Source organism: Watersipora subatra, chromosome 2 (assembly GCF_963576615.1).
Source record: "Watersipora subatra chromosome 2, tzWatSuba1.1, whole genome shotgun sequence".
In the NCBI taxonomy this organism is placed as follows: domain Eukaryota; kingdom Metazoa; phylum Bryozoa; class Gymnolaemata; order Cheilostomatida; family Watersiporidae; genus Watersipora; species Watersipora subatra.
The window spans coordinates 45,743,892-45,766,416 of NC_088709.1; the positions used below are offsets into that span (position 1 = coordinate 45,743,892).

A 22,525-nucleotide genomic window follows, 5' to 3' on the forward strand; every position below is an offset into this window, starting at 1 on the left:
GGTGGTAAAGCAATTCCAATATCACAATTGGTTTGTTAATGGTGGTAAAGCAATTCCAATATCACAAATGGTTTGTTAGTGGCGGTAAAGCAGCTGTTTATAAAAATTAAAGCTTGATATTTCTTTTCTTTGTAAAAATCTAATTATTACAGACTACCTTTTTTATCATCTGACGATTGCTAATATTTAAGCAAAATTGAGCTTTATTAACCAATTTTACTGTACATCCTTAATTTTCTGTACACATAGTTACGTATATAGTTAATATATATACTAGCAGCAAACTTGGCGTAGTCTGAAATTTGTTTGTCTTCAATCAGAGTGACTCATGTGATTTACATGAGTGATTCATGTAGATTTTCAACACAAATTTTTACACTGCGTTCACGACAACCATCAATCAACACATTCAACAAGGGTAATTGTTTTTAATGCATGCATGGCGCATTTTTGAGTTTCTAATCTGATTGGCTGGTTCTCAGACACCAAATAGATTTTTAACACCAAATACTTTGGTTGACCAGACGGAAGGCCTAGTGTGTGAGATGTCAAATGTGAAGTGAATCAGATCAAAGAGTAGAAAGCACAACACTAATGTAGACTAACAGACACACTCGTGCACAGGCAATGTCAAAGTGGAAGTAATTGTTCGAGATTTACCTATGTATATTATATATGTATAAATACACATACATGTATAATATACAGTGTATGTGTACAGTTAGGAGTACTAAATTGCTAGCTAAAAAGATAATTTTCATAGACTTGAATAACATGGAAAAAATGTTGTCACTTGAAAACCCCATAGGCCTAGGTGTGAAAAACATTCGTAGTGATTTCTAACTAAATATTTTTCTGTGATCTGGATTATTTATATATAGTTCTTATACATATATACACATATATATATCTGAACTACAGCTGATGTATATGTGTGTATATAGATATATGTCTGACATTATTTTTCTAAACTAATATTGGAATGATTACACAAAAATCTAATTAAATTAATAGTTGTCTTCTTGATCACTTAGTTTCATGCCAAAGACCCTTGCTTTTTGCGCTATTCGTTCACTTTTTCCAGATGCTCAGTGTTTTCTATACGATGTAACATGCCTAGCAACGTTGTTGTTGTCCATAGAAATCATTCAGGATAAGCCTGCAATCCCTAGCAGATGATCTGACAGCTGATGAAGTATCAATCGGTTGATCACCTTACAAAGACAGGGTAATAACCACCATTAGGAGGAAAGCCCTTGCTGATTGTAAAAGGATGAATATCCGACCTTGTGAAGCTGGTTCAGGTCATAACCATGTTAGTCTTGAATGAGTTATTAATCACTTGCTAAGGGCAATAAAATGGTTTACTTCAAATTACTTATGCTGTGGGTGATCTTTTGAAAATCAAGTATTGATGTCTGCTTAGCTTGCTGCGAGCAAAGGCTGTGTGTGTATTTTTTGTAAGAGTATTATTGCACAATCGATATTCTGTGATTTTGGCTAAACATGTCTGAGTCCAGTGGCAAGAGTAGGTCAGGTATTCTAGACCACCCACAGCTAACCAGCTGTTACGAGAGAATAACAAACTTATAGTAGTAAAGGCTGACTAGCTAACAGCTGAAACTTGCCACGCCTTGTCAGTTTTCCGCTGTTGGCTTTCAAGATCAAGAAGTTATGCTACTTCGACAGAGCAGTTGCCAAACGAAACTTCGACCAACAAACGCTTTAAAATAGTCACAGGTAGACAATGTTTGGTCAAAATGTAACCTACAGTTGATGGCATGCAGATCGACTATGAATGTGGTGATAAAATCGGCTTATTCCAAAGGATAAAATTGATATAATAATTATAATATAATAATAATATATAATAATATATTAATATATATTATTATTGTTATATATTATATTAATATATTATATAATAATATATAATATAATAATTATATATGTTTTGTGATTTCTATTATATTTGTTCAAGTTCATCGAAACACTAAAACAGTATAATTCTGTAGAGAGAAGAAAAACATGACACGTCCTTCGAAGCGACTACCCTAAGTCGATAGACCATTTTCGGCAGATGATGAATGTAATGTTTGATGCAGAATCACTACGCTTGCCAGTTTGCTGTATTCATCGCTGAAACACAGACCATCCTGCTCTGTGTTTCGTAAACCTAGCTGAGCTAATAAGACCTTTATATGATTTGTCCTAGCAGAGTTTATAAGCAGGAGCAATTTGAACAACCTGAAAGAGTCTAATAGTAAAATCTGAACTATTTGGTTACATGACTTGAAATGGCTCTAATTTTTATTTCAGAATAACATTGATGGCTCGGCATAAAATTTTATTTATAAGACAAAAGTTGGGGTATTTTTTAGCTGGCAAAACTTGTGACAAAAAAGCGAAAAACACAAAAACGTAAAAAATGCATTATATGTAAACAACTTGGTTTTTGCCAGGATAGGTCTCACCAGGGTGATAGAGTACCTGATTTTCACCAAAATATCAAATACATTGGAGATGAATAATGAAATACAATGCAAATTAATAATTGCCAAATAATCTATATACGTATATATAAGTCTCGGTGTTTTTTTTGTTGGTCTGTTCGTCTGTTATTCATGTGTCCAGTTATAGCCATAAAGTTTTAGAAATGACAATTCCATTTCAGACTAGATTTAAACTCAGAACATTCGAGTCTGCTGGTGACCATTCTATCTACTAGACCAAGCGACTACATCATTATGTAATGGAATAATTATGGTCATATTCATTACATCGATTATAATACACATAATACTCGCTTGGAAAAATACTATTGGTTACTACTAGCACGGTTGAAAATCATGATTTTTGATAAATCATTACGCTCAATGTAACAAATATTAAGCTGGCTTCAGACATGGCTGTTGTTATAGTAAAGATTTAGACTAGCTTAAGTTACTAGCTTAAGTTACTCAAATACATTGGGTAATTATTTTATTACCTGCGCAACGTAAAACATTCATCAACTACAATAACGAATGTAAACCCAAGGCAAAGTAATGAAGGACAAAATTTTTTTTGTAGTTTTGTGTACCCCGACACTATAAATATATATATTAAAAATACTTTATTTGTACACACCAGGGTTGAACCATATTACAGTTTTGAATTAATGCCACTATTAACAATATTGACACAGATGCATTTATTGTCAAAGACATTAATTTAGAACTAACTGCTGTCAGCTGCTGTCAGCTGCTGTCAGGAACTGCAGAGCTGTCTTCTTGCCTGCAATTATATCTTAATAGTAGTTTTTCAAGAGAATTTGTCAAGAGTCGAGAATTAAATTACATGTACCAAAAGGGTATTTACATGTACATCCATTTTAAGTTCACATAACATGCCATGATAACATGAATACCATCAATAATATATACACTTTCAACTATACAATTTTATATAAGCATATTTATTGAAATAGCTAACATGTGCACTATACCCTCCTGATCGCCTTGTTCAAGTACCATTTTTTTCACATTTTGCCAATACGATGTACCTGCCTATTTTGCAAAAATGTCTAGGTAGAAACACATATATTCATGGAGCCTTATCTGCTCACTGTAAAACTCTCATGAGATAAAGGCCAGTTTTGATAGTTTAATAATTACAGGCAATGCACAGATTAAAACACAGGAAGTGGCGGATACTTCATGTCAATGACAACACAGGACACCGGATTAGCAAATATTCCATCCTTCAGCTTATATAACTATATTTTATATATTTTCCTGAAGTGCATCAAGTGGCGTTGTAGAGCATCCATTTTTTACATTAGGCATATTAATTATTTTTGCTGTTAATGATATCGCTAGAAACGAAATGAGAAAAATAACATAAAAAAATAATACATTGATAGTGACATTGGAATGAAATTATATTATATTACTGCGCTATCAGTGATGTAAGTAGCTAGCAGTGAGAGTGCATCAATAAATGTTTTTATTAATTTATTTATCATTCAGCTTTTAGGGCCCATTTCTATCATCAGTTCATGACAAACAAGGCAAGGAGGACTATTTCTCAGAGCAAAAATTGCTGAGATTAATTTTCCAGCATAGGAGCTCAGTTTGGGAATCGTCATCAAACTAATCAATAACCTTTTTGCAACAGTCATAAGACTTCATAGCCTAGGTGATTTTTCACAACAAATACACTAATCTAGGCCTATATTATATATTCACTTGAACAAGCACCTGCTATAGCCGTCACATGTCTGAAATGCTTTGTTACATTCTAACACAGGGGTGTCCAATCCTTTTGCAATTGAGCCAGATTTGGTGCGTTAAAAATTTAGCGGTCCAACCTTGGCGGACGTTTTTACATATGACAGCAATTAATTTAAATAAATTTCACTGAGCCAATATGTGTTTAATATTTGTTTTTTTTATTTTATTTTTAGCTTAAGCATCTTAAGCATGTGTTTTGGTTCATTTGAAATATGCAAAATTACATCGACATTATAATTGAAATTTAATATTTACTTAACTTCACTTTTTTAACACTAATTTTTTTGTAACAGTTGAACAGAAGTATTTGTACTCTTGGGTGCAAATTAAATTTAAAACAGAACAATATTTCACCATGTCAGTTTAATATTTATAGAATTTTTAAACACAATTACAGAGAAATGAACAAGTAATAGTCATATCAACAAGTGCAGGGCTCATTTAAAATATGACAGTAGCTATAAATGTTGATCGGGTTTTTAAACGTTTATTTTTCTGTAGTAGGAACTTTAAAAAATGTATTTATATTTAGGTCAATGAAAAGTGACTAGTCCGTATTAGTGTGATGGGTGAAACTGAGATCTGGAGTGCAGGTCTAAGGCCAGATCTGGCTCAACACCAGTAATAGTATTGATGGGCAAGATGTCTTATGAGTGAAAGTCTGATAGCCATGTTCTCACATGGCTCTCATTTAAGTTCAGAACCAAAAATGTCTTCTCACATAAAAAACATCGCCTCAAGCCAGCTTAGTATTGTCTTACCCAAACGCTCAAATCTGTGGTAACTTGTCATTATTCAGCTGTCAGTAAAAAGTTGGGTGCCCGCGGAGCTCTGCATCACACTGCAGCTCAATGACCTCCAGCTGCAAATGGTTTGGAAGACCATCTGTGTCCACCGACAAAGTGAGGAAAAAAGAGTGCTTTCCTTCTCCATAACTGCAAAATTCTGAAAGGTTTGTTGTCTAAACTTTTCAGCCAGAGATGAAATATCTGACGCGTACCTCTTCGTTTGTACACTGAAAATTCTCTCTGGGAATCTGGTCATGATTTCTTACAGCGCTGAAAAGTGTGCAGTGATGGGCTGGGTCGACGACAGGTGTCTTCCAAACAGTTGTAGATTGATTTCAAATACTTTGACATGTGAATATACGGTAGTTGGCTTATGACTGCACTTGGTCCCTGGAGACTGGTGTTGAGTACATTAAGATGCTTTGTAATGTCAACAACCCGTAGGTTGTCTTTTTTCAGACAAAAACTCACCGATTTCTTGCCTAAGTGAGTAGAAGTGTGACAGTGCAGAACCCCAGCTGAGCCATTATCATTGTGATAGAGTGCTTCTTCGTAATCCGCATAAATTTCGCTGAGAAACTGTTGAAACTAACGGTGGCTTAGCGCTCTGAAGCAGACAAAGTTAATTGACTTCATCACCGGTCTCATAACGTGTTCCTATCGGAGATGTTCGGCGCACAGGACTTGCTGATGAATGATGCAATAGACTTAGAGTTTTACAGTTTTCCCTTATTCACCTACTTTGTTACTTTTAGTATTGCTAACTTTGTTCGCCAGCCATCGATGGTGCACCATCCGTAATTATCTCAGAAAGTTTATTTCACAGGAGTTTTATGTTATCTAAGGCAGCGCAAACAGAAAAAAATTAATCTGTTCCTCTTGTTTGGATTTTCAGACTCTGTAGGTCAAGTAGTTTTTCAGTAATATTCATTTCATTGTCCTCGAAAAAAAGATGTAACTGAAAGGCGTTTGCACTTTCGTCGCAAGCTAGTGAAAAAAATCAAACTTATTTTCTCCGACTCCCAATTGTCTTCTGATATCCAATAACACTTCCTCATTCATGCGTGCCACAGTGTTAGCCGTCAAGCAGACTTTGGTAAACTCTTGCTGCTTCTCAGGACAGATATTTTTTACCATTATAATTTATTGATGAATTCACCCTCGATGAAAGGTCTGCAATGCTTTGTGATCAGCGTTGCTACCTCATAACTAGCCTTTGTGGCATTCTCATTTCACCCTCGAGCTCTTGTCAAATATTGATGCTGGGATATTAAACTAGCTTCAAGATGTTTAAGTTTCTCGCTGCATTCATTACCTGTGATCTTGTCATATACATCAGCATGTTTTGTTTGGTAATGTCGCTTCACATTGAACTCTTTAAAACAGCCACGTATCTTTACAAATGAGGCAGACACAGTTGTTATGTATTTTAGTGAAGAAACAGGTCAATTTCCACCCATCCTTGAACTGTTGGCAGTCGATTCAACTTTTCTCCTTTGATTATTGCCACTTTAGATAATTGGGGGTTCATTCAGTCAATTACTCATATTCTAATTTGCTGTTCCTAAGTGAGCCTCAAGATGGAAGCACTTGAAACACGGGGTAATAGCGCTGCTGCCCAATGTAGTAATTCTACAGGTGGACCAGACGTTATTTATTTTATGACGGAGGCTGCGTCGGATGAAAATTGACCCGCTTCCCCCCCTGTCTCCCCCCCCCTCCGTCTCCCCACACCACCCAACATATTAATACAGAGTACAAGAGCAGGTTAAACCATGGTTCTAAGGTATATGGATACATCAAATTCCTCGGTCTACCTTATATATTTCATAATCCTGCATTTTCTTTTTTCAAGTTACAAAGACACAAGTAACCGACGGTGAAGTCAATCCACAAACAGCTGTAGCGGTAGTTGCGACACACACTTTATGACGACGGAGTGCGCAAGTAGTTAATCTAGTGGGAGTCTGTTCGAAATTAATGTTTGCTATTATGATGCAGTTGCTTGGCTCAGACTGCTCTATGTGATTCACCCACACGCATTGTCTAGTTTTAGGTGTCAAATCCATGAGCCGCTGTAAACATGTTATTGCACTCACAGCTGTTCGAGATAGAGGTCCATTGTCTAACTGATGGAATCACAATTGCTAAACATTCTCACTTTTTTAGATAATGTGACTCTGCTAAATATGAGGTTTGGCCTTTTACCTAATAAGCTTGCAATTTTTATACCATTCTAAATTTGAAGGCATATTTTTATTTTATAACTATATTTAACAATGTTGCATAGAAAGCTCACTACACTCATTGATATGTTTGCTCCAGTCTGCAGCCAAAACTAGCTTTTTATGTGCAATAGAAGAGGAGTCATGAGTGCTGATCCATTGTAACCCGAGTCTATATAGCCAAAATTATGCTATCAAATAATATGCTATATAATATATAATATGCTTATAAGTTATATAATAATCTATCAAAAGCTACAAATGTATTCAAGAACAATTGACAAACAAACCATACTTATAATACATGCAGAAAAAAATTATCATTTTTGAAATGAAGATATTTGCATCGTTGTTTGGCCAGTTGCGTTCTGATTGTTGCATTAGTTGGGAGCGATTTCATCTTCTGGTTGTTCAATACCTTTCACGATGCCTGCTGACCTCAACTCTTCTTCTATACTGCTGAGCTAGTCGATATTAGTGTCCGAACAATTTTTTTAGTAGAGCAAAACTTCTACGCATTGCATTTCGCACAAATAATGACTCACTTTGTCGCGTGGGCACTAAGCACAACTTTTAGCTTAAGACTAGTCGTTCATATACCATCGTAAATGTAAACTGTTTTTCACGTATGTCAAAGTCTCAAGACCGCATTGAACAAGAAACTACTATTAGCATGATGCAGCATGATACACATTATTTCTATAATGTTGCTTTTAAAGTTTTAACGAAAAACAGAAAAGCTTGGAGGCCGGAAAACAGGCATTGTTCCGAACAAAGCATTGAAATAAGTAATTGTTAACGAAAAACAGACTTTGACTCGAACAGAAACAACGAAATAATTAATTGCTATAGATATAAACGAGTCATTATTAATATAATTTTGTGAACACTTTTCTACTAATCACTCGCTACTATGGCTTCATAAAGATCAAATAAATAATGTCAATGTGGGGGTCAAATGGAGGGGGCTTTCAAATGGAGGTTGCGCTGTATGTTTCAACCCTTCTCCTATAGTGGCATGGCGGTCAAATAGAGGGGGCATTCAAATAAAGGTTGCGCTCAATTAGAGGTTTTATGGTATGTATATGCCTGGTATACTTATATATTCCAGGTGTATATATACATACCTGGAATGCATATATATCATATATGCGTAGACATATACAGTATATAGTATGCGTATATATACAGTATATATATGCAGTAGGCCTATATACATATGCGGTATATACATATGTGTGTATATATATATACATATGCGGTATATACATATGCGTATATATATATATATATATATATATATATATATATATATATATCAAACAAGGAAACCTGAACAAAGGAAACCTAACGGCCAATACAAAGTCGCTAATCATGGCAGCCCAGGAGCAAGTGCTCCCAACAAGGCAACTCCAAACGAAAATCTATCACACTAGAGACGATCCTAGATGCAGACTGTGCAAAGATGCACCTGAGACCATACAACACATCATCAGTGGATGCAAGCAGCTAGCAGGGAACGCATACACTGAGCGACATAATTATGTCGCAGGTGTTGTGTATAGAAGTCTATGTGATGAGTATGGCCTTAACAAACCACAACACTGGTGGGAAGCTCCTGGTAAGGTCAATGAAAATGACCGCGCTAAGATCCTCTGGGACTTCTACATCCGAACTGACAATCATGTCCTAGCAAACCAACCAGATATAGTGGTGGTAGACAAGGAAAACAAGAGGGCTACTATAATAGATATAGCAGTACCCAATGACTACAATATAGCCAGTAAAGAAAAAGAAAAGGTAGATAAATATCTCCCTCTTGGAGAAGAAATTGAAAAATGCTGGAATGTAAGAACAACTGTAATCCCTGTAGTCATTGGGGCACTGGGCGCAATAACACCGGCGCATAAAATGTGGCTTGCCCAAATACCAACAACAATCAACTCAGGTGAGTTGCAGAAAAGTGCGCTATTGGGAACAGCTAAGATCTTGAGGCGAGTGCTCAAACTCCCAGGTCTCTGGTAGGAGACCCGAGTTAGAGCAGAATTTACCACCCATACGGGGTATCCAGGTTAAGGAAACAATTTAAAAAAAATCTATATACCAATATTGATATATATTGATAATATGTATATAGATATATATCTGTATATGATATATATATATATATATATATATATATGTATATATATCATGTACAGATATATATATATCATATACAGATATATATATCATATACAGATATATAGCCTATATATCTGTATCTGTATATGATATATATATATATATATATATATATATATATATATATATATATATACGATATACAGATATATATATATATATTTGTTTCATTATATATATATATATATCTGTATATCGTATATATATATATATATATATATATACGATATACAGATATATATGTATATACATATACGATATACAGATATATATATATATATATATAATAGGCCTATATAATTATGATATCTATATTATATATGATATATACGTATTATATATAATCAAACCTGCACACATATGTATACATGAATGTGCAAGTGTTGTTTCCCCTAATGCTCTAATGGCTAACAGAATTACCATTTGCTTACAGCCTCAGCACTTTTCAACCTCCTCTCTGAGTGGGAATCAATTTACCCACTGTTTCCTTATGTCATCTAATCATCGATAAACTTGGCTGCTACTATACCACCTTTAATGTCTGCTGCTCCACGAACCTAAATGAGCTGTAGGCATTTCATTATCAAACTTTAATAATTACTAGTTTGTTATAGGAAATTTCATCACTGTTCGCATGCTCGTAAACATGTCCAGGGTGAAGGGCTCAAAGTCCAAGCTTTTATCAAGCGTGTGGCCCAGTCGGCATTCTGGGGGTACATACCAAACCAGCCAATTGCAAACGACCGGCTCGGCTAATCAAAAGCAGCGTAAACAGTAGCCTACAAGCTTGAAATTTATCAGCCTACTGATTAGTAAGGGCGCCACATCGCAGCACATCATTTCATTTTAGGACATCAGGCTAAAGTACTCAGCTGTGAACAGCATTATAAACGGTCCATATACAGCGTGCTGGCAAGTATGAGTTAGATCGTTTCAAGGCTCTATTCGGTCTTTATGGACTAAAAGATGTCCCTTTCTCCAAGCTATGTTTATTCTAGAGAAATGAACTTGAAAGTGAAGGTGAGATTCTATTACATTCTTATATTGAAAGTACTTTAACTAGTAACTGTAAGTTCTAACTTGGCTTCCATTACTTTGCTCTGCCGTTTCTGCACCAACTTTGCAAAATGTTTGTTTTATAACAACAACTTTTTAATGGTTTCTGCTTCGGCAAACTCTATGCAGTTTTGATTCCAGTAATATCCATCAAGTAAGTATTGCACACATCGTATTGTGAAGCGTAAGAACAGCATTTTTGCCTGATTTCACCATTGTTTTGGAAATGTATAGTTTTGAATTGCTTGTAAACTTCATTAGGTTTTGACAGCTAAAATCATGGTTTTGTCTTGTTTTTTGTTCACAATAGTCACTTGTTACTTTTTTGCCATACATTATTGTGTACATCAGTGTTGCCACATGCCATAGATAATTCAAATCCATAGCATTGGGGCTTCAATTTAATAATAAACCAACACCAATTACGATGATAGTATAAGTTTGTAATGCACAATCTAGATAAGCTGTAATTATGCAACTGTAGCTCTCATAGCCAGGTTCTTTGTCAGGTCACCTGCTATTCTAATCGCCAACTTTCTTTGAGCTGTTTCATTTGTTCTACGAAACATTTGATATAGTAGTGAGGTTTGTGGGCTCTCTAGCTTCTCTACAAATATACTCTTTTGATCTTTAGGTTGTCGATGAAAATGGCAGGATATTACAGAAAATCAAAATCGGTGTAGACCGAGACACCATAACATTTGAGAGGCTGAGATTTCTTCTAACACAACGACTCCGTCTCAGGCGGTTAGTTTTAATGCATAACCTGGTAGATATAGCTCAATAGATGATATAGCTTGGTAGACGATACACAAGTAGCTCAGTAGGCATAGCTTAGTAGGTATAGCTTCGTAGATGTAGCTCAGTAGATACAGCTTTATACACAATACATGTATACAACTTGGTAGATATGTATTTATACATACATTTTGGTAAATATAGATTTATACATGAAGCTTTGTAAATTTATTTTTATACATACGACTTGGTAGATATACATGTAGCTTTATACATGTAACTTGGTAGATATACATGTAGCTTTATACATGTAACTTGGTAGATATACATGTAGCTTTATACATGTAACTTGGTAGATATACATGTAGCTTTATACATGTAACTTGGTAGATATACATGTAGTTTTATACATGTAACATGGTAGATATACATGTAGTTTTATACATGTAACTTGGTAGATATACATGTAGTTTTATACATGTAACATGGTAGATATACATGTAGTTTTATACATACGACTTGGTAGATATACATGTAGCTTTATGTAACATGGTAGGTATGTTTTGCCCATCGGAGCTTAATGTTCGATAAAACACCGTGATTAGTTTTCTTTAACCTTAAGCACCCTCATGGTGAAAAAAGCTATCAATCCTTTGGCAAAATGTCTATTTATGCGAGTCAAGATTTCTTGATGGTCTAGCTGTAAAGGTTTAAAAATATAGAATTTTGTCTGCGCTCCTTCCAACACTACCATACTAGCCTTATCAAATGCATAGGCTTCCCCAAGCCGATCGCTTCAAGATTGTAAACAAGACTACAGTAAGTCGTTAAGACCCGATGAGGACGAATGGAAGTAACTGGGTCCTGTTGCTGGGCTTGCCTGGCTCACACTCGCTCCTTTGTACGTTGCACAATAGTCATGGCTATTCTTTCATCTCCACTTATACACAGCTTGATCTTCCTCGGTAGCTATAAGCTTGTTCCTTGCCGTCTCTTCAGCTATGGTTGACGATCACGTTCCGTCATCATCATCCATCTTGCCCAATAACCAAACCAGATTAAGGCAGAACGAAGTGTGCAAGCCGCGAGGCCAAGTCCAAAACCAGCATTGTTATGTAATAATAGCGGATGAAGTCTCCAGTACCTGCGCAGATGTGATTTATATGTAATACTTTAATTACTAGGTTGTTTACTAATAATTGTATGAGATCGTCTCAGCAACCTCTTGGAGGTGGCTGAAAACAAAAGTGAAATTGTGTCATAAAATCTAAAATAACAGAAACATTTTTAACAACATTGGATGCTGGGAGTTTCGTTCATGATATCAGTACAGTAGATGCATGACACATTTTCATTCATTTCTACTAGTCTGAAGTCATACATCTGTTCATTTTATGTGAAAAAATTTATTTTTAAATCTATCTTTTGTATTATTTTTGTGCTTTAAAGTTATGAGTTTTGTGTAATGAAACGGAAATAATTGTAGTGCATTTGGAGGATGTTTTTCAGCCTAGATTATATAAAGTAAAAATTCATTAGCATATATATGAATCAAAGTTTCATTGTAGCATTTTTTTGTATTTTTATTGTAACATTTTTTGTATAATTTCAAGTAAGGGTAATTGACTACTGCTAAACATGATTTGAAAATGATTAGAAATTTAGAATGTTGTTTCAAAGCTACCAAACTTTGACCTTGATCCTTGACCTTAACAGATGATCATGTGATATTTCTCATTCAAGTAAATAGAAAAAATATGCCAAAAATTCCCATTTGGGTCAAAACTTAGATACAGATTTTTAGATTTTCAAGGTCAATTGGGCAAAAGGATTTGTCTACCCGCGACTGGCCGACTAAACATGCCCAGGTTTCAGGTGATAGAAAACACCAAGAATAGACAATTTCTGAAAACTGATCCAAGAATGTGTAGTCTGCGCCAAAGGCTTCACATTAGCTGGTAGATATTAAAACCAAACGTTGTATGGTATCTAACATGTTTTTCCTACAACCATACTTAGTCTGCTTATAATATCCGGTGTAGAGACGTTGTTTTGCTCAAATTTTTCGTTAAAAAGTTTGAACAAAATTGCAGATTTTTTCTTAAAAGTAACATTAAACATTAGAAAATAAAATAATATGTTGCGAGTAGATAGAATTGTCTATTGAATTTTGTTTGCTTTAAAACTCGCGTAGATTACAGGTGCAAGTTGTCATGTAGTAAGAGTCAACTTAACAAAGTTGTAGCTATCATTTTATATATAATCAGTATGTTTGCTGGCTTTTTATAGTAAGTTCACCATGAGGTACTTGATGAAAACACAGGAAGACGATAGACTAATGCTATTGACTGATGATTGGGATCTGGATGTGGCTTTACAGCAACGTCGGCATTCATTAAACGTCTTCATTGAAGTTTCCGACTCGGATGCAGGTTGGTTAATTAGTTGATGCTGCGTAATCGAAGTAGATTTTCGGGCGTTTTTGTTTCATCAAATTATATTAAACTTTGATCATGCATAATGTATGACAGCCACATAGAAATTGTGTGCGAAGGATTTATGTTACTCTGGAATGAATATTTGATTTGTTACACAGAGCTCGCAGCATCGGTAACGACTCTAGTACTACTGCTAAATTATTGCGCAGTGCGAGCCACTCTTCAATTTTTAAGTTGACCATGTAAGTTTAAAAATTATGCTTATCATGAAGGTTAGGTAAATGTGACATGACTTGTTCGCTAGAACAACTATTTTCGCTCATTTTTGGCAACCGAAAATCTGCTCTCTGAATGGGAAAATAGCATGCGTGTGTTGACAAACCATTTTTATAACCTAAAGAGCCATATATTCATAGAGCCATGGCCATATATTCATAGAGCCATCGCAATATATCCATAGAGCCATAGCCATATATCCATAGAGCCATAGAGCCATAGCCATATATCCATAGAGCCATATCCATAGAGCCATAGCTATATATCAATAGCCATATATCCAGAGCCATATATCCATAGAGCCATAGCCATATATCCATATAGCCATAGCCATATATCCATAGAGCCATAGCAATATATCTATAGAGCCATCGCAATTTATCCATAGAGCCATAGCAATATATCTATAGAGCCATCGCAATATATCCATAGAGCCATAGCAATATATCCATAGAGCCATAGCAATATATTCATAGAGCCATCGCAATATATCCATAGAGCCATCGCAATATATCCATAGAGCCATAGCCATATATCCATAGAGCCATAACGATTTAACCAAATCGTTTTACTCTCCTCTCTCTTGTCCACTGTCCTTTGCACACAGCGTGCATCAGGGTTTCCCAATAAGTATTTCATGTAACGACGGAATTTAAGTTGGAGACAGCTGAATACAAGTGCTTCTAACCATAGGGAGTTGTCACAGGGTCTTGTACAGCCACAATTGGCATAGTCTTATTAATACTGCTCGGAATAGATCGATGAAAAAGGTATTGTGCCTGAACTTTAACAACTTTTTTAATCAAACTGGAAATAACCTGTTTGCCATAACGCTCAACATTTGCTGTGAAATAATTTCTTTTAGTCAATACAACACGCGATTGGTCTATTTGTGAACAATGGGCGGGCGTTAACAAAAATCCTCAACTCCTTGTGTGGCCCTGCTCTGTGGTCTCATTGGTCAATTTGCGTGCGGAAGGTTGTAGACCTTTGTACAGCTTCGTAGGCCCGTCATGGTAGAATCAGGCTAGAAGCAGCCCCAGTCCAGTGGTTGGACAGCTCTATCTTTTGTGGTTACCATAAACCTGTGATGAGTCGTTGATGACTCAATCCCTGGATAACTTACTAATGTAAAAAAGGGGCTGGTCTCTTTAATCATTTAAACATGTTTATATGTTATTATCATTCTTCCTTTTAAATAGTTTTCTTTTGTTTTAGGTTTTTTAATGCGTTTATTATTCAAAAAAATTGAAAATTTGAATATATAAATCTCAGTGTTTATCTGTTTTCTCTGTCCAGTTATGGCGACAAAGTTTTAGGAAAAAAATCATTTTGCACTGGCTTTGAACTCGGAACACGAGCGAGCTAATTCACTTCACTACACTGTCCTTGCCGTACTATGAAATAATAGGGTACATACTTATTCATCGCTTACTGAAATACTATTGGTCAGCTTTACATTACACGTAACGTCAAGCTGGCTTCACGAGCCATTATAGTAAATATTTATACTAGCTTACCAGGTAAGTGATTCAAATTATTATTATTAAGTTTTATTACCCGGCATTCATCTAGTCTTTATCATAATAAGAATCGTGTCCATTCGAGCCTTAGAGGTTAGGAATAGTCATCAGCCAGGCACTCTCCCAGCTGCACCACTCCACCACCTTGCAGCATAGCAGAATAATTGTGGGAATACTTATTCTCTGCGCCTTATTGGCACACTTCGAATTGAGAGGGTGCTATTATAGTAATTATTATATGCAAGAAGTGTCAGCTTTTCCTCAGATTTTGTATTTGTTAAAGTTTTTGCTTACGAGATATCAAGGCCAGGTGATTGTAGGCGTGTCATCACAGACAACATACTTTGCTTTATCAAATAGGCAATCAGGAAGAGTCGCATCACATGTTTTACTCAGGCACGTGAAGCGACTTCAGCCGTAGATAGTATCATAGTACATGGCTTCTTGTCGATGCAGTTATTTTGAGCTTTTGCTGTTTATTTTCCTTATTCGCTGGTTTCAGGCGGTCTAGGTCATCTCTGATATGCTTGCGTGTCATACTGGCAGATGAATTTATCAAATCATCTCCCAGCAACGCATCTAAAATTCTTATCTCTCTTTCTCAAAATGCTCTCAGAGTGCATTGAGCTCACTTGTAGCTAATACCCTGCGGGCCAGCATCCTCTCCTAACCTTTTAATAGAGACGGCACAGGCCACTGACACCTTTTATTTACCTATTTTCAGGGAGCTCTGATGACGGTCTGCTCACCTCACCAGTTGAATCCCTCCAGCTGTCCAGCCGCAGTAGCAGGTCTTCCGTCTTGGATAGACTTATAGATAAGGTTGATGGATGGCTTACTGGTAGGCAGATGATATCTTGTTTTTCAAGTTGCTCCACCATCTGATATTGTCAAAGCTTGCTCCCATATACGATGTACAAAGCTTGCTCCCATATATGGTGTACAAATTTAAAGTTAAGAAAAAGAAAAGGCATTGCGTGTAATTTATCCAGTATTTGTAGTGCTTGTAATATTATCTTTCAAATTACAGATGGTTTAGTTTTTCAATATCTTGCTATTAGAGGCAAGGTCAAGTGCCCGTTGATGCTATCAGAAGTTCATCAGTCTACTTGCCCGCTCATAGCAGCTGGAAACTTTGTCTCCTTTTGTCCTTGAGAAATGTTTGGGACCCTTCCTGTTTGAGACAATTCCTGTTTAATAGACTTCCTGTTTGAGACACTTCCTGTTTTGTAGGTTCATTTGATGACACATCGCAGTCAAAGGCTCCAATGACCTTCAGAGAGTTTCAGAATTACTTGGATTGCGAAGGCAGAATAGTTAACTACCAAGGTTTTAGAGAGAGCATCTATCTCGGTGGAGTAGCCCCATCCATGAGGAAAATAGCATGGAGACACCTGCTCTGCGTGTTCCCTGAAGGTAAGATGAAGGCAGTCTTGCCAAAATTAAAAAAGAAAAGATAACGATCTCTGGGCTCGAAGGGTGACTCGAGATTTTTACAAACTTGTAAAAAGATTTTTCATACGTTAATTCACATCAAACTTAATTTTAGATTTGTCTCCCCTGATCTACCTTCCGGAAAGCATACATTTTTACTACTGTATCCATAACAGCTCAAATGGGCCTTCAGCAAATATTAGAAGGTTATAATTTCTTATAGTATTTAAATAATTTTAGTAAATTCAAAGTTAGAAAGTTGACTATAAATGTTGTGATATGCTATGAAAGGACTGTTAATTCTAGACAGAGGCCTTTTAGAGATATACATAGATATAGATATACATATATAGACATATGTATATATATATGTAGATTATTATAATATATTATTTATATTATACAATGTTTATATGTTATATAATGTGCATAAATTATATAATGTTTGTATATTATATAATGTGTATACATTATATAATGTGTATGTTATATAATGTGTATGTTATATAATGTGTATATATTATATAATGTGTGTATATTATATAATGTGTATGTATTATATAATGTGTATGTAATATATAATATGTATGTAATATATAATGTGTATGCAATATATAATGTGTATGGATTATATAATGTGTATGTATATCTATAGTGTATATGTATATATATAATGTATATCTATATATAGTGTATATGTATATATAGTGTATATGTATATATATAATGTATATCTATATATAGTGTATATCTATATATAGTGTATATGTATATATATGATGTATATGTATATATATAATGTGTATAAATAATGTATATGTGTATATATGTGTATGTATATATAATATATATATATATAATATATATATATATATATGCGTGTGTATATATTATTTTTACGAAGTTATTTTTACTACCTATTTGAAGTAGAAATGATTTCTAAAGAAAGTTCATTTTTTTGTATTCGTTAGACCTATGCTGTTAGGAACTACATAGGCATAAGAAAACATAGTGCAGCTTAATATGAAAAACGAAGTAACTGCATTTACAGTGTAGGTAAGCTTAAAATTTCTTATGTCATTGACTGGTTTAATTTTGATGGTTTCATAATGCCTTTTCAAAGCAGTTCTGTACTGCTGCAAATTGGTCCCGGGTTAATGGAAGTGCTTGATTCAAATATATTTATTTTTTGCATCAGCTCTCATTGTGCTACCATAAATGATAAATGTTATGATAGTTAATTCCGAAAATAATTTTGTTTATTGTAAATCAGATGACACATTTATATCACATGTAGGAGATGAAAAATACTGTCTATTTGTTGCAGTCAAAGCTTACAACATGTAACCTTTTTGACCTTTTATTCAATAGCTAAAAATAGACCAACTGGGCAGTTACAAATAAGTATATACAATATTGTAAACATATCAACAAAATGCAATTTATGACTCTAGCGTCATTTGGCTAGGAACATACCAGTTCTGTTCCAAAAAAAACAACAACTGCTGACTTTTTATTGAGCCGTAATGCTGGTAGAGAAAGTTATGAGCAGTATGTTTTGGTTCAATACTTCATTGTCTTTTAATGACCGAGTGAACTCTGATACAGATATCAACTGACCCTCTGACTCTCCAGATGTTATTACTGGTCTTTAGTTTATGGCTGCGAGATTGTGATGGCAATCCTGAGTTTGAATTATTTATTATAATTACAGTATATTTAAATAATTAAAGCTTGGAAAAATAAAACTTAGTCTAACCTCAAAACCTGAAGTTAACGCGTTGTAACATTGGCTTCATATTTTGAGAACATTGTATGTTGAAGTAGACATTGTATGTTGAAGTAGACATTGTATGTTGAAGTAGACATTGTATGTTGAAGTAGACATTGTATGTTGAAGTAGACATTGTATGTTGAAGTAGACATTGTATGTTGAAGTAGACATTGTATGTTGAAGTAGACATTGTATGTTGAAGTAGACATTGTATGTTGAAGTAGACATTGTATGTTGAAGTAGACATTGTATGTTGAAGTAGACATCGTATGTTGAAGTAGACATTGTATGTTGAAGTAGACATTCTTATAAAGATATATTGCTTCTATGTTTTGAAACCCAAAAATTACGATACATACTTTAACATATAACATTAAAACTAATGTAGGATATAAAATATGCTATGTAAAAATATAATATATTAAATTATGTAAATAATTAAATGAAAATACATTAAATTATGTGCTAAAGGCGAACTAATACAATAATAATCAGCAAAAAAGGTGTTTTTATTTTTACATCGAGATCTTTAAATGGAACTGTAGGCTTAGTGCGGCTGAATGTTACAATTATGTGACGTAACTGGCTTAGTTTAACTTGAACCAGATATACTCTTAACTTGAATTATATAGTTTTTATTACTTTTATCTTTATTATTATTTTATTATTTCTGTTCTTTTTTTTTTGATTTCTGTCATCACTATCACTTATATTTGTAGAATTATTGTTGGAAATATACGCATTTGTCAGTGTTCCAGCTCATCCAAAACAATACCTTCTGTGGTCTAGGAGTTTGCTGCTATATCAAATACATTTGCACGCAATAGAGCTTTCATTTTTGTCGCTGCCAACTCTGTATACTCTATGCTTTAGATATGACTGCTGACGAGCGTATAGAGTTCCTCAAAGCAAAGTCGGAGCAGTACGTACACATGAGGGATGAGTGGAAGAGGGCCTATGAGGAGATGGGCCAAGATTCACCTGAGCAAATGAAGTAGGTGTAGGAGTTGTCGTACTATCTTCATGTACTTGGGCTCTGACTCTGAGGTCTTTGGCCAGCATTGAGACTACGGGTTTAGCTGGCTTTTAAATTTGGAATCACTTGAAATGAAATCATTTTGCGTTGCCTAAAGACATTCAATCAACTTATTCTCTCATTTTTGCCTGTACTAGTAGGTGTCCTTAAACGACCGTGAACACTATTTAGCATTACATCAGTTTGGAAGCTTTAGAATGATAGCTTTGTGATATGGCTTGCTCGGAAAGGAGCAAAGTTTGTCTGGAGTTCTCTTGAAGGGAGTTGGCCATTTTATGTTATGAAACTAGATCAGTGTAGCTTTTTAGTTTGTAAGGCATACTTGAGTTAGAATCCTGAGTGAAAGACTGCAAAGATCCATGTCCTGGTAACAAGAAACTAATATATATATACATGCATATCTAATACTTTATTGGCAATAATTTCATTTCAAAAATAGAATTGTTTTTTTAAATTAGGCCATACAACAGTAGAAAAAATACTAATACCAAGTTTTAATACAGCGACACGCCCCCATATGGTGCTGCATACAGCGACACGCCCCCATATGGTGCTGCAATACAGCGACACGCCCCCCATATGGTGCTGCAATACAGCGGCACACCCCCATATGGTGCTGCAATACAGCGGCACACCCCCATATGGTGCTGCAATACAGCGGCACACCCCCATATGGTGACAGCGATAGTGTAGTGACACCCAGGTGTCACTACGCTATCGCTGTATGGAAGTTTAGTTAATAACAGCGTTACCGTATTGAGGACAACAATAATCAAAGGCATGTCAACCTGGAACACCGAGCCTGAAAGTTGCAAAACTTCTACTTGCTTGCATTTCAAGTTTGATGACATGTTTACATTTTTGAGTTTTTCAACAATATTCGTTCTGCAGTTATTTTTTACAAGAATAATATTAGCTAATTTGAAGTATAAATAAAATATTGGTGTTGAAAATTGCATTGTATTGAATTGGTGTTGAATTGCACAGAATTGTAGTATATTTTATCAGAAAGTATTGGTGTTTTTCTATTGTTTGCGATTGTTTTTCATGTTTGAGGCGGTTCGACTGCCGGGATATGTACAGATAAAAATATAAGCGTTTTAACCGCAAACAAGCTTTGTCGATTTCAATCTTGAAACATCCTGGTAGTCAGGTCACCTCAAACATGAAAAACAATCGCAAATGATAGAAAAATATCGATACTTTCTGATAAAATCTACTGAAATTTTGTGTGAGTTTGTCTTTAATCAGAGAAGTTGAGAATAAACATGTTTATGAAGAGTGAAGAGCGGCTCGTCTCATCGCTCAATGCGTTTTGTACACTAGTTGTCTGAGGTCAGCTGTGGTCAGTAGATTATGAATAGTTCCTTGATTACAGATTTGTCATAACAATGGTAAGGAAGGATGTCGTACGGACGGACAGAAACACAGCATATTACAAAGGAAAGGATGACAATAAGCATACGATGAGTCTGTTCCACTTGCTTTGCACGTATGCTTTGTACCACCCAACCGTGTCATATTGCCAGGGCATGTGTGACCTCGCATCACCACTTCTCGCCGTTCAGGACAATGAAGCGCATGCCTACCTTCTCTTCTGTTCTCTCATGGAGAGAATGAAATGTAATTTCTCGTACGACAGCACAGCAATCACTACCAAGTTTTCTCATCTCACCCAACTCTTGCTTCACTTCGATTCTGACTTTTACAATTATTTACAAAATCATCAACTCGAAAATTTACTGTTTGCTTACCGTTGGCTTCTTCTCGAAATGAAACGAGAATTTTCATTCGAGGACTCCTGTTACTTTACAGAGGTTATGTGGAGTTCATTGCCAACATTGCCGACTGTCGCCGGCGTATCTCTCCGTCCTTTCAATTCGCCACCAGGTTTTGACATTTCCTATTGTAACTTGTTGTTGCCGTGCCACTTGGACAGCGACACGGCGTCGACGTGTACAAATACGTCATCTGCCATGAATGACTTGGTAGAGTGTGGTAGCTCTTCAGCAACACAGACAACTCTGTATGATAAGTGTGAGTTACAGACGGAACTTGATGAGGTTGAAAATGACACCGTTTTTGGCAATGACAATGCGTCAGAATTTGGCAGTGATGAAATCACTTTACACGAAGAACTTTTTGATGGTGATTTGGAAAGTACAGGTGTGGTGGATGCCTCACCGCCACCACCGTCTACCCTAATGGACGATACACCGACAGGCAGCATGGATGAAGCAGCAAAAGAGGACTTTTCTGGCATCGCGTGTGACCAGCGTCAGGGGTCCAGCTCTGTGGATTCTGGTTTTGGGTCAAGGTCAGGCTCACCTACCAGAACTGATAGGGCTGCTCTTGTGACTGCGGGACACTTACTGTCTGACGAGTCAGTGCAGTTGTTTCCTCCGCCCAAGTTGCTTGGCTACGGTAACCCTTTCCTCATGTTCGCCGCTTTGGCCATGCTGCTCGAGCACAGGCACTTAATTATGGGACAGAATATGGACTTCAATGACATTGTAATGTTGTTCACAGGATACAAGAATCACCGAAATGTTCATGCAATAGTAAAGGAAGCGAAACAGCTCTACGAAGCTTACATAGTCGGCGGCCTTGAACCTGATGAAGATGAGTTCGAAAAAGTCGATGACTCAATTTTTTGCAAGCACGCGGAATGACCTTATGACCTATGCAATGTACATGTAAATTTTTGTATTTAATTGATGTGCAGGATTGTGTTATAGTCAACATTTTTTATTCGTACCATTTTAAACTGTTATCTCTT

At 35.6% G+C, this 22,525-nt stretch overlaps 1 protein-coding gene across 1 annotated transcript; it reads left to right on the forward strand.

Annotated features, from left to right (window-relative positions):
• Positions 1-10,370: 10,370 nt before the first annotated feature.
• LOC137386949 (TBC1 domain family member 25-like) lies at positions 10,371-22,427 on the forward strand. The gene is made up of 7 exons (XM_068073193.1): positions 10,371-10,491; positions 11,162-11,274; positions 13,555-13,697; positions 16,227-16,343; positions 16,736-16,918; positions 19,584-19,704; positions 21,125-22,427. The coding sequence occupies exons 1-7, from the start codon at positions 10,438-10,440 to the stop codon at positions 22,416-22,418; spliced, it is 2,025 nt and encodes a 674-aa protein (XP_067929294.1). The 5' UTR covers positions 10,371-10,437; the 3' UTR covers positions 22,419-22,427.
• The last annotated feature ends 98 nt before the right edge of the window (positions 22,428-22,525 follow it).

Bases quoted from the DNA above. Each gene is read 5' to 3' on its own strand.
- LOC137386949 (XM_068073193.1), top strand. From the start codon at position 10,438: ATGTCCCTTTCTCCAAGCTATGTTTATTCTAGAGAAATGAACTTGAAA. The intron at 13,698-16,226 runs GTTGGTTAATTA...ACCTATTTTCAG, and splicing joins AGTTTCCGACTCGGATGCAG to GGAGCTCTGATGACGGTCTG. The intron at 19,705-21,124 runs GTAGGTGTAGGA...CCTTGATTACAG, and splicing joins GATTCACCTGAGCAAATGAA to ATTTGTCATAACAATGGTAA.